At 36.1% G+C, this 12,567-nt stretch overlaps 1 protein-coding gene across 4 annotated transcripts; it reads right to left on the bottom strand.

Moving 5' to 3' along the window:
• Window positions 1-213: 213 nt before the first annotated feature.
• Window positions 214-3,184, bottom strand: LOC149180899 (uncharacterized). 4 transcript variants are annotated; one of them, XM_089416378.1, is made up of 4 exons: window positions 3,012-3,184; window positions 2,343-2,930; window positions 1,138-1,264; window positions 214-1,020 (listed from the first exon to the last, which is right to left on the bottom strand). In XM_089416378.1, exons 3-4 carry the CDS (start codon window positions 1,181-1,183, stop codon window positions 713-715), a joined length of 354 nt encoding a protein of 117 aa, XP_089272504.1. In that variant the 5' UTR covers window positions 1,184-1,264; window positions 2,343-2,930; window positions 3,012-3,184; the 3' UTR covers window positions 214-712. The 4 variants fall into 4 exon arrangements, with proteins under 4 accessions (XP_089272504.1, XP_089272505.1, XP_089272501.1 ...); XM_089416379.1 differs by having other exon boundaries at window positions 2,695-2,930; XM_089416375.1 differs by having other exon boundaries at window positions 1,138-2,930.
• Between the last annotated feature and the right edge of the window lie 9,383 nt (window positions 3,185-12,567).

Raw genomic sequence — 12,567 nt, 5'->3', positions numbered from 1 at the left:
ATAAGAATAAAAATCACAATCTAAATATGAAGCCCCATATGACCATTTTATTCAGGGATAGTTCCATCACTGCCATGAAAACCTGGCCACACAATTAGCTTGCTTTTCTATTGTTACACTCGTCAAGTTGTGTACCACAACCATAAAAGGAAAGGTCTTTATAATATTCCACTACAAGAAAACTAACTTGACCGATTCTAGATCAATTTGAAATGGCCAAGATCTCTGCAGATATTTGGACTGGCAACCAACCTAGCTTGAAAACAGGTTGCACAAAGCCGTAAAAAATAAGCTATCATAAATAGAGTTATTACATGCACAAGGTGCTTAAAACCCTCCGCCTCACATCCCTTTACAAGGAGGATGCACAAATTGCAATATTATTTGATTGTGAATTACACCAGGGAATTCCTAGTATGAAGAACTTGATTGCTACATCTTAACAGCACATATTTTACAACAGAGACACTGAACTTGCTTGCTGCAACCTTACCAGCACATAATCTGCAACTGACACACCGATATCTTGAAGAATTCCCCCAGAGCTCTTGACAGTGAAGTGCTTTGAAAGTTTGAAGTTTGAACATTAGCCACCATATCATGTGATTCTTGATTATTATTTGCATGGTTAGAACTGTCAAATAATATTCCTTTGAGGTCCCAATTGCATTAGAAGGAAGTCCAACTAAAGCATGCCGTTGAATATCTAAAGTCATACAGGCAGATACAATGTACAAGCATCATAGAGCAACTCAATATAAATACAATGAGAAAAGGAACCCTCTCTTCTGAAGAACCACAGCATCTCTTCCATGACTAAGCAGCCATGAAATATGTAAAAATAAAAACCATAACCATCTGACAATGCTTCAGAGGAAGCTACAGTTTGCTCATGATGATCAAAATGATATCTGGAGCTACCCTGTTCACATTTCCCCAAAACCTGCACAGTTGACGTGAAATCCTTCATAACCCACGGATGCCTTGCAACAGCCTCTAAGCTCATCCTTTTCTTCGGATCTGTGAAATCCAATAGTGGCAGCTTGATTATTATGGTGAATTTCAAAATTTGCAGCAATGCAACTCTTAAAATTAAAATCTGCTCTGTAAAACATTCAATTGAGAAAAGTCACTTACCCTTGCAAAGAAGACCTTCGAGTAAGTTTGCAAGTGTTGGATTCATATCCTCTGGAAGTACAAGTGGATCATGAACAATCTAAGCCACCACTAGTAACAACAAAATAAGTATTTCCCTCCATCCGGCCTGTTTGAAAAGTCAAAAGCAGCAGAGATTCATTTACCTTGTCATATGTGCCTTGCAAGGAGTCACCAATGAAGGGATAAGAACCTAACACCATACCAGCATTTATCAAGCGACCATACCAGCATAATTACAAGGGTCTCATACTTTTTGACCCTCTTGAACCGTTGAAGTTCTAGTTGAAATGGGGTATCAATATTTATGAAGAAAATTATGAAATAGCAAAAGTAAAAATAGTCTCTCGGGGCAGAAATTAGAAGTCCCAACTCCGGATCCTATACCAATTTTTTAGCATGAATATTTCTGCATGTTCATAATAAGTTCTGGTTAAAGCCGGCCGATATTTTAGCATGAATATTTCTTGAAAAAATGATGTGATTGCATTTGCATTAATTTCAAGTTTTTAACAGATAGACATAAATATTAAAATCAAGGAAAAACGGTTCCAATTTCCTGTAGTAAAAAAACACCCAATTTCCACTGTTATTCTTCGAAGTCCAAGAGCGAAAATATTTGCTTGATATGCTCCTGGAGATTTCTATAATACAACATAAACCATCTCAGCTTCACCTCTTACCGAACACAACTACGGAATGTTAACTCCATCCAGACATTGTCTTCAGGTACCAATACCAAATAACAATTCTTCTGTATGACATTTTCCAATGATACAAACTGCTGTTGAATTTAAGCCCATCTTGAATTCATAATTCAATCAACCCACAACATAAATAAAGCAAAGAATAAGAATCCCTGAAAGCCATAGGAATCCTAACTGACTCACAATAACACCAAGCTTCCAATCCCATACAGAATGTCAACTCCATCCAGACATTGTCTTCTGGTACCAATACCAAATAACAATTCTTCTGTATGACATTTTCCAATGATACAAACTGCTGTTGAATTTAAGTCCATCTTCAATTCATAACTCAATCAACCCACAATATAAATAAAGAAAAGAATAAGAATCCCAGAAAACCATAGGAATCCTAACTGACTCACAATAACACCAAGCTTCCAATCCCATTCTTAAATTATCCACACAGAAAACAACTGCGTACGCGTTCCTAATACCAACCTCTATCCGTCCTCATGCTACCAATATCAACACCAAACACCGGCTGATCATCATGACACCTTGCGAATGACAGCCCTTCAATTTCAGGCGTTATCCACACATGACACAACTGACTTCATTGGACAAACTCCCACATTTTAGCAATGAAGGAAGAAAGGGAAAAAAAAATCCCCGAATTTAACAGAGAACGGTAAAGCCTGTGCACTCCACTAACATCATACTCCGCATGCTCTACCCGTGTCGCCTGATATCTCATCAAACACATATACATTACATCTGAGATTAATTGGTTACTGTACCCGCCTGATAATTCCTATTCCCCATTATCAGCGATATAAGATTCGGGCACAACCTTGAAATACCCGTTGGGCATGTCCTGAATCAAACAACCAGAAGGCAACCTCCTGCATTTCATAAATCCCGCAGGCGAATTATCTCGAAGGCCATCAACAGATACATCTACCACTGCTCATACGCCCTCAGCGTGCTGTTTGCAGAATCGAAGAAAGTAAACCTCTCGATCAGGAACCAACGGTGAAAGCACTTGCAATTCTGCATACATCTGCAAGTCACAGAAAACTGCATCTTCTGCAAGTCACAGAAAACTGCATCTTAGTAATCAGAAAGTAAAACAAAATGGTAATTGAAAAAAAAAAAATACAAGCTTACCAGTTGCAGTGCACCGTTCCTTGTCCCGCCCATTCCGCTCCATATTACATCGACTGTGGCTGCCCTGGATATCATGCAGGGTAACATTTCCTTATACCTATTCGCCATTAGAAACATGGGAATACAGGTAACCTGAAGAGTGCATGCTGGCCAGATGTGATGCGCTGCCAGATGTGATGCGTTGCAAGGAGAATGAATCGGTCACATTACATAGTGGCACACAGGGATAATTAACTTCCAACATATAATGATCGGACTTACAATGTGCAACCGCCTATAATGATCGGACGGAAGAGATTTTTTTAATCGTCTAACACAATGGATCAACGGCTCAAGGCATTACACAGTGGCATCCAGGGAAGTTAATCCCAAAGGGAAACGCCTTACGGCGTAACTAAAGGGAAACGCCTTAAGGCGTAATTATAAAAAAGATTTGTACTCTAAAGTTAATATATTAATTAATAAAATTGATAATAAGATATATTATAAGGATTTGTACTCGAAAATTAATATATTAATTAATAAAAATAGATATAGTTATTGTATTATAATTAATCTTTAGGTTATAATTATTATTATTAATACATTAATTAATAAAATCAATAGGGTGTAATTTAAATTATATAAATCATAGTTAATTATAGATATAGTTAATTTAATTTAATTTATATATATATATGAAATGTTCACAATGCACATTTAGTGGTGATATTAATAACAACATAATATTTTATTGAAAAATATATATATCTTATTATTGTTTTTTGTCTTCTAATTAATTTATTTTTAATATTTAAATTGAAAATTATAGAGATTAAGAATCAAATTTAGAATAACTTGTTAGTGGGTATTGCTTTGTCATTTTTCTTTTTTATTTGAATATATATATATATATATATATTTTGTCTTTTAACTAATTTATTTTTAATACTTAAATTGAAAATTATATAGATTAAGGATCAAATTTAAAATAACTTATTATTGGGTATTGTTTTGTCATTTTTATTTATTTATTTAAATAGAATACTATATTCTTATGGTATTATTGTAATGTTAATAACAATATTTTTTATAAAATATTTTATTATTTTTGTTAATTAATTTACTTTTAGCATTTAAGTTGTATTTTATTTTATTATTTTTGTCTTTTCAAATAACTATAATAAATGATTATTTCTATATGCCCATATGGTTGCCAGAACTATAACTTGGATTTGTATCTCAAACATATCATAAAACATGATGCCTCATGGAAGTTAGTGTCATTATAACTCATAATTACGATAGTATGTTAGTTGTCGTATAACATAGGATTTGTTCTATGTATCTTTGTGATTACCAAAAACTGATCTTAAATTTGTGTCTCAAGTATGTCATAAACCATGCTCAACCATAGAAGTTAGTGTCATTTGAAAATCCCAGTTAGTACCTTATGTTAGATGTAAAAAGATAGAAATATACTTTAAAAAAGTAGGTTAAAAAATCACTATAAATATAGAATTTTTTTTGCATAGTAGTAGTATTATTTTTATCCTAGTTACAATAAGTTTTGTTATCAATTACGCATAATAGGTGGGTACTAAGTAGCAATGCTGCATATTACACTTGTTTATAATAATATTAATTATTGTAATATCGATGGATGATTGAAAGGTTTTTTTTTGGTGTAAAGTGTAGAGAAAGTATGTTTGTTTATTTTGCATTATATTATAATTTAAATGATGCATTATTTGTTATAATATTGGTAGTTGAAATTTATTATTTAATTATGTCGATATGCATTTTACATGGTGAGATTTTTGGTGGTTACACTGTTCAGATTCGTTGTCCTCGACACAATTGTGAACACATGTCCCACCTTACCATTAATTACACATGCGGTGTTGTTCTTGGTAGCTCATTGTCCTCCAATTTGCATCATTCTCAACTCCATCCTCGAGCTTGTCATCCTCATCGTTTACGTTATCATCGTCGTCCAAACATCAAGTTCTCCAAGGGCACTACTTGCATGTCAGTGCCACCATCATCCTCATCACCTCATCTTCTTGATCATCGACATTGTCATCATTGGCTCCAGTTTTGGATAAAATCAAAGACATGGAAAAATTCCAATAATGGTCCAAAATTAATTTGCCATCACACTGAACCAACAACAATTGCAGTGTTACTATCAACAACATTACCCTCCTTTATAGTGAAGACAATAAGAATAATTAAGAGCGGGTAGTTGATTGTGGTCAGAGTCTAGCTGATTATGAGCTCTCTCAGAAGAAAAACATTTTGCTTGTTGATCTGCTAAGCCCCCATTGCTCCTGCACTCTGCATGCCTGTGTAGAATCCACTATATTTGCTCAGAGTCTACGAATCATTTGCCAAAGCTCCAATCATCCAATAACAAATAGTCTGGAACATGGATTCCAGTAATCCATAGCTAAAATATATAACAAATAACCCCTGCAAAAGTAGCGCGTTGCTCCTACACTCTACATGCCTTTGTAGAATCCACTATATCTGCTCAGAGTCTGCAAATCATTTGCCAAAGCTCCAATTGTCCAATAACAGATAGTATGGAACATGGAGTCTAGTAATCCATAGCTGAAATATTATTATGCAACCAGCTCACAAAATACAAGAAAAGATAGATCAACGCCTTCAAGATCAGCCTCTTCGAGGGGGCAACCTCCTTTACATTACACAAATGAACAATTCTTGGATGATACAAATGACAAAACCTCCTTTCTATATAGGAGTCTAACGGGTCACAATATAATCAAAGTCGACATAACAATAATAATATAAGGGCACAACAATAACAATAATGGGCTTCTATGGGGCACAATAATAACAATATGGGGGCAATAGGGGCACAACAATAACAATAAGGGCTACAATGACAATAGTAATGGGGGGATCAATGGTATTATAAGGACCTAACATGCCCCTCTCCTTCAAAAAAGTGTTTTCCTCAATGCTTGAGTAGTTTTGGATGCTTCTGTATAAAATTCTCACCCTCCCATGTGGAATCTTCAGCGGGTAAGTTCTTCCACTTGATGAGATACTCTGAAATTGATCGATTTCATAGTTGTCGAGTTCTTGTTTCTGTGACTGCTTCAGGTTCCAATATGATTTTTCCTTCCTCGTCAAGTTCTGGCAATATTGTTTGAACTGGGAGTTTGTCACCTATAACCTTCTTTAAGCATGAAACATGGAAAACTGGGTACACTCGGGAAGCTGCAGGAAGCTCCAATTTGTATGCCATAGTACCAATCTTTTGCAACACCTTGTACGAACCATAATACTTTGGTGATAATTTATTATCATTCTTAGCTTTCTTGAGGGACATTTGTTTATATGGTTGTAGCCGTAGGAATACCCAGTCATCTACATCAAAACTTCTTTCACTGCGAGGTTGATATGCCTTTTGTTTCATTCTATTCTGCGCCAAAGTGAGGTTATCCTTTAAGAGTTGGAGAACCTGTTGTTGATGCTCGATGTGATATTCCACTGCTTGAACCTTAGAATTTTCTCTTAAATATGATGTGATGGACAGTGGATGATATCCATAAAGTGCCATAAATGTGGTCATTTTTTCTGCAGTATGGAAGGAAGTGTTATACCACCATTTAGCCAGAGGTAACCATTTAACCCATTGTGTCTGTTTATCAGATACAAAGCAATGAATATATCCTTCCAAACCTTTGTTTACAATCTCAGTTTTCCCATCAGATTGAGGATGATAAGATGAGCTATGAGCTAACTGAGTACCAAGACAAGAAAATAATTCTATCCAAAAATTTCCAGTGAAAATGGGATCTCTGTCGCTTACAATAATCTTTGGGTTTCCATGTAGCTTTTGAATTGTTTCCATAAATGCAGTAGAAACTGTACTTGCTTTAAATGGATGCGATAATGCACAAAAGTGTGCATACTTGGTAAGTCTGTCAACTACCACCATGATGATACTCTTGCCTTTAGACTTGAGTAAAACTATGATAAAATCCATTGAAACCTCCTCCCAACGTTGGCTTGGAATGGATAAAGTTTGTAATAGACCTGGGGTCTTAATTGTTTCAACTTTATTTTGTTGGCAAACCAAACATTCCACCACAAACTTTTGAATATTCGATTTAAGGCCATCTCAAAAAAATTCCTTCTTAACCCTGTGGTAAGTTTTTAAAAATCCTGAGTGCCCTCCTAAGGGAGAGGTGTGAAATTCCATAAGAATATTTTGTTTGAGTTGAGAATTCTTACATAGGTATAAGCGATCTTTGTACCATAACGAATCATTTTTCCAGCTAAATGTATCAGATGTACTGGTATCTTGTTGTAGCTTTTGAATAAGTTCCCACACTTCTTCGTCATTCTTCCATTCATCCTTTGCTTCGTTTATCCAATCTGGTTGGATAATAGAAATGGCACAAAGCAATGCTTTCACATCCTCATCCTTTCTTGAGATTGCATCTGCCACAACATTTTGCTTCCCTTTTTTGTAGATGATTTCAAAGTCATAACCCAACATCTTTGTGACCCATTTTTGCTGCTCTTCTAAAGATAATCTTTGTTCTAAAAAGTATTTAAGACTATCATGATCCATTTTTACCTTGAAGTGTCTTCCCATTAGGTAGGGTCGTCATTTCTTAAGTGGATGTAGTATTGCCAACATGTCCTTCTCATAAATAGCTTTGTGTAAATACTTTCCTTTGACTGGACGACTTTCGAAAGGAATGGGTCTTTCTTCTTGCATTAAAAAAACACCAATTCCATTTCCCAAGGCATCACATTCCACAATAAAGGTTTTTGTGAAGTCCGGCATAGCTAAGATCGGTGCTTGTCACATTGCCTCTTTAAGATGTTCAAAGGCTTTCGTTGCTTCTAGAGTCCATGAAAATGCATCTTTCTTAAATAATGTTGTTAGAGGTGCTTCTATTCTCCCGTAATTCTTAACAAACTTGCGATAATACCCTGTCAACCTGAGAAATCCTCGCAGATGCTTTATGGATGTGGCAATTTTCCATTACTTAATGGCTTTAATTTTGCTAGGGTCTAGCTTAACACCTTCATGAGATATAATATGACCTAGATATTCCACCTCTTGTACTCCAAAGAAACATTTGGAGCTTTTTGCATATAATTGTTTCTCCTCCAATAGTTTGAGAACCTTGTCAACATGTTGAACAAGATCCTTCCAAGACTTGCTGTAGATTAGTATATCATCAAAAAATATTAACACATTTTTTCTAAGGAAGGGTTTGAAAATGGAATTCATCAAACCTTTAAATGTAGAAGGTGCATTTGTAAGGCCAAAAGGCATGACCAAAAATTCATAATGACCCTCATGAGTTCTAAATGTTGTTTTCAGAATGTCTTCAGTCTTCATTCGGATTTGATGATATCCAGAACGAAGATCCAACTTGGTGAAGTAAATTGATCCATGCAATTCATCCAATAATTCATCAATGGCAGGAATGGGAAATTTATCTTTAATAGTGAGTTTGTTAAGCTCCCTATAATCCGGACACATGCGCCAAGACCCATCCTTCTTGTGAACCAATACTACTGGAGTAGAGAAAGAACATTGACTAGGTTGAATTATACTAGCCTCTAGCATTTCTGCAACCATACGTTCAATTTCACTCTTTTGGGCATAGTGATATCTGTAAGGCCTGATTTTTGGAGGAATACTTCCTGGCATCAAATGAATAACATGATCATGATCATGAATAGGTGGGAGGCCTTTGGGAGTCTCAAATACCTTGGAATGATTGTCCAAGACTTTTTGGAGATCTGGAGAAATAGGTGATTTCGATGTGGGAACCTCTGGCGAACATAATTGTGCAATTACGCCTCGTTGTTCTTTCTTTAGAAGCTTTTTCATTCTGTTAGAGCTGATTATCTTTCTCGGTTTCCCTGCGATACCCCTTAATTCAACTTCCTTTCCTTCTGAAGAAAATTTCATGAAAAGTTCTTGAAAATTAAAAGCTGTTGTACCCAAGGATTGTAGCCATTGGATTCCTAGTACAACATCAACACCACCCATTGGAATGGAAAGCATTGGGTTATTCAATACATATTCTCCCATGGATAACTTGATATTATGGAACTTTCCAGAGCAATTTATGGTTCCTCCACTTAACACTCTAGTGCTGGATATAGGAAGAAATTCAATTCCTTGGCTATCTTACAACAAATAAAATTATGGGTACTGCCCGAATCAATCAACACTATTATCTTTTTCTTCTTGATATGTCCTTCTATCTTGATAGTTTGAGGAGTGGTAATTCCGGCCAAGGCATTACAAGATATGGTCAGATTCATTTTTTTTTTCTCTAGGGTCTGTTCCTGGTGTATATCCTCTTCTTTTGATGTTTCCTATTCCTTTTCTTCCTCCTCTTCATAATCTATGTAAAATAATTTCTTCTCAGCACACTTATGACCTTTAGTGTATTTGCTATCACAACTGTAACGAAGCGCTTTTGCTCCTTTTTCTTCCAATTGTTGTGGTGTCAACCTTATAGGTTGTGGAAGGCTAGGAGCAACACCACTTCCATCTTTATAGTTGTGAGTGGTAGGCTTCCTTGTTGCCATAATTTTTCTTTCTATTTTTCTTGCCAACCTGAATGCCTTCTCCAATGAATTAGGTTCCCAAAGGTGAACCTCATGTTGGATGTTATCCTTTAAAGTCCATATGGACACATCAATCCTATGCTCCTCTGGAATATATTTTACCCTTATATTCAAATTTTGGAAGTCCTCAATGTGCTCCATCATTGAACCCTTTTGTTTGAGATTTATCAATTGGCTAAAAAAGGTTTTTCTTTTTGTATCCTCATAATGTGCTATCATTTCCTCTGTAAAAATTGCCCAAGTGACAATTTGTTTACGAGAGAAGCCATCAATACCATACAAACTGATTTGGTTCCAAATATAAAGTTGCAATGCGTACCTTTTGTGTGTTTTTCACATTATGGAGATCGAAATATTGTTCCATCTGTAGTATCCATGTTACGAGATCCTTGCCATCAAACTTCCTCATACTGATCTTTGGAACGTGGTGGGTCTTTGTTCCAATGTTAGAGTTTATGAAATCATGATTAACATTTCTTTTGTTCTCATCATGAGTTTCCTCTACTACCTTTTCGCCATTAAGAATCCTTTCTTGTAGCAACTTTGTCAAACCTTCCACGTCTTTGTTCAAATATTCAATGTTGTCATTCTTTGAATCATGATTAACATTTCTTTTGTTCTCATTATGAGTTTCCTCTACTACCTTTTCACCATTAGGAAGCCTTTCTTGTAGCAACTTTGTCAAACCTTCCTTCCAACCTTCCATGTCTTTCTTCCAATCTTCAATGTTGTCTTTCATACCATCCATCTTAGCTTCCATTCCATTCATCTTAGCTTCCATGCATTTCTTTAAATCATCCATCTTAGCTTCTGTTACTTTTTGAGAGAGTGATTTGTTGCACTTGGTCTCGTAATTTGGATATATCATGTTGCATTTCTTCCTCTTCTTCATTAGTCATGCAAGAGCCTTCAGGTTGCTTACTAGGTGTTTCCATTTTCTTTCTTCAGGGCATCAATTAATTATAATAATGCTTCACTATTCCCTTTGAATTCCTTCAAACTAATTTTTCAAACCAAACTTATGCAAAATTTAAAAAAAAAACTACACACCTTTTTCACCTTGTAGGAGCTCGATATTGAATCTGATGTATCTCTGTAATTTCGGATCTCCAAGGTGTGAAGTTGCGTCCTACGGTAGCCCTCTGAGTCCTCTTTCTAACCCCGTAATTATGATCAAGATTGGATTCTTCAAGGAAGAGTTATGCCATGTCTCTTATGATGACCTGATTATAAAGTGGTTCAGTAGAGAGAACTTGTACAATGTTCCATGTGTCATTGCTTCGACCTTAGGACCTGAAACCAATACACAGAAAACTACATGTCATCCTCTTTCTGTAACTTCTGACGAAGTTTCAATCTAATTCTTAGAAAAAAAGTTATGACTATTTTCCCTAGGTCACCTGTTTGAGATATAATTCAGGATTCTGCAAAAACCCTAATGTCCTTGGATCATATCTCCGAAAATATAGCGAGAAAAGATCTGAAATTCGGACCCGAGGTTTAGAGATATTTCCTCTCAAATGGGTGTTTTTTTTAGCTTCTAAAATGTTGCAGGAAAAAAGTTATAGTTAAAATTCCACGATGACCTGTTTGGAGCAACGAAACCCTAGAATCTAAAGCTTTGATACCAAATGTTATGCAACCAACTCACAAAATACAAGAAAAGATAGATCAACGCCTTTAAAATCAGCCTCTTCGAGGGGGAAACCTCCTTTACATTACACAAATGAAAAATTCTTGGATGATACAAATGACAAAACCTCCTTTCTATATATAAGAGTGTTAGAAAATTATATATTACAGAGCAATGGAACACATAAAATATTGTAGAAATATAAACACAAAAAACGCATAAAACAAGAGAGACACAGATATACGTGGTTCACCCAGTTTGGGCTACGTCCACAGAGAAACAGCCAGTCCTTCTTTTATATTATCCAGCAAACTGAAGAGATACAACCTATAGCAGATCCGCTGTAATTCCCTCTTCGCTCTCAATCTCCTCTCTCTTCCTCACTCAGAATACAGATCTACATAGACGCAATACAATTCCCTCATATATAGCGAGGGGTTGCCTTCTAGGGCAAAAAACCCTAAATTAAACATAACTTCTACCATCAGATCTCCGCCTAATGAACAGCCCAGATTGACTATGAAATTACAACATTTTACAAGGCAATTTTACATCTATTCTTAGCTTCGGGGGCACTGCCCCCGATCCCCTCGCCGGGGGGGGGGCTCCCAAAGGTCGCAGCCACCCCCTGGACCCCCATTGCAATGAATATTTTACGGGTGGCGTTGCCGCCCCACTACGAATTGGGGTCCAATTCGGCGATACCTTTGAACACAGAAGATAATCAGGCTCCACACCCAACAAGGAGTCTAACAGGTCACAATATAATCAAAGCCAACATAACAATAATAATATAAGGGCACAACAATAACAATTGTGGGCTTCTATGGGGCACGATAATAACAATATGGGGACAATAGGGGCACAACAGTAACAATAAGAGCTACAATAACAATAGTAATGGGGGAATCACTAGTATTATAGGGACCTAACAAATATAGAACAAATGGCTCTGCCAAAGCAACATCAGAGTCTTTGAAATCGAAGTTTCGTAAGGGCTTATCTTTCCTATATCTTAGTTGATTGGCAAGCCCTCCTCTTCAGATTGTTTTCTCCAACATTGAAACGATGGCCACACCCAGAAACCCCCATTTCTTCCTGTACTAGAATCTGAAATGGAAAACATACCCAATTGCAACAGACCCTATCATTTGTCTGTCCCAATAAAACACATTGTTGAATCCTCCAGTTCTCATTGTGAAGATCTTTCCATTCACATTATTGAATTGATAAGGGTAAAAGAATTTGTTGGCCCATGCAATAGGGAAGAGCAACAACATATTCTAGTTGGTGAATAAC

This window comes from Pinus tabuliformis, chromosome 3_2 (genome assembly GCF_031772625.1).
Source record: "Pinus tabuliformis cultivar Carrire ecotype Pingquan chromosome 3_2, CPIR1, whole genome shotgun sequence".
Classification (NCBI taxonomy): Eukaryota; Viridiplantae; Streptophyta; class Pinopsida; order Pinales; family Pinaceae; genus Pinus; species Pinus tabuliformis.
This window is presented reverse-complemented; position numbering and strand designations above follow the sequence as displayed.

Coding starts and splice junctions, on each gene's coding strand:
- LOC149180899 (XM_089416375.1), bottom strand. CDS start 1,183: ATGAATCCAACACTTGCAAACTTACTCGAAGGTCTTCTTTGCAAGG. Junction 1,021..1,137: donor CGAAGGTCTTCTTTGCAAGG/GTAAGTGACTTT, acceptor TGGATTTCACAG/ATCCGAAGAAAAGGATGAGC.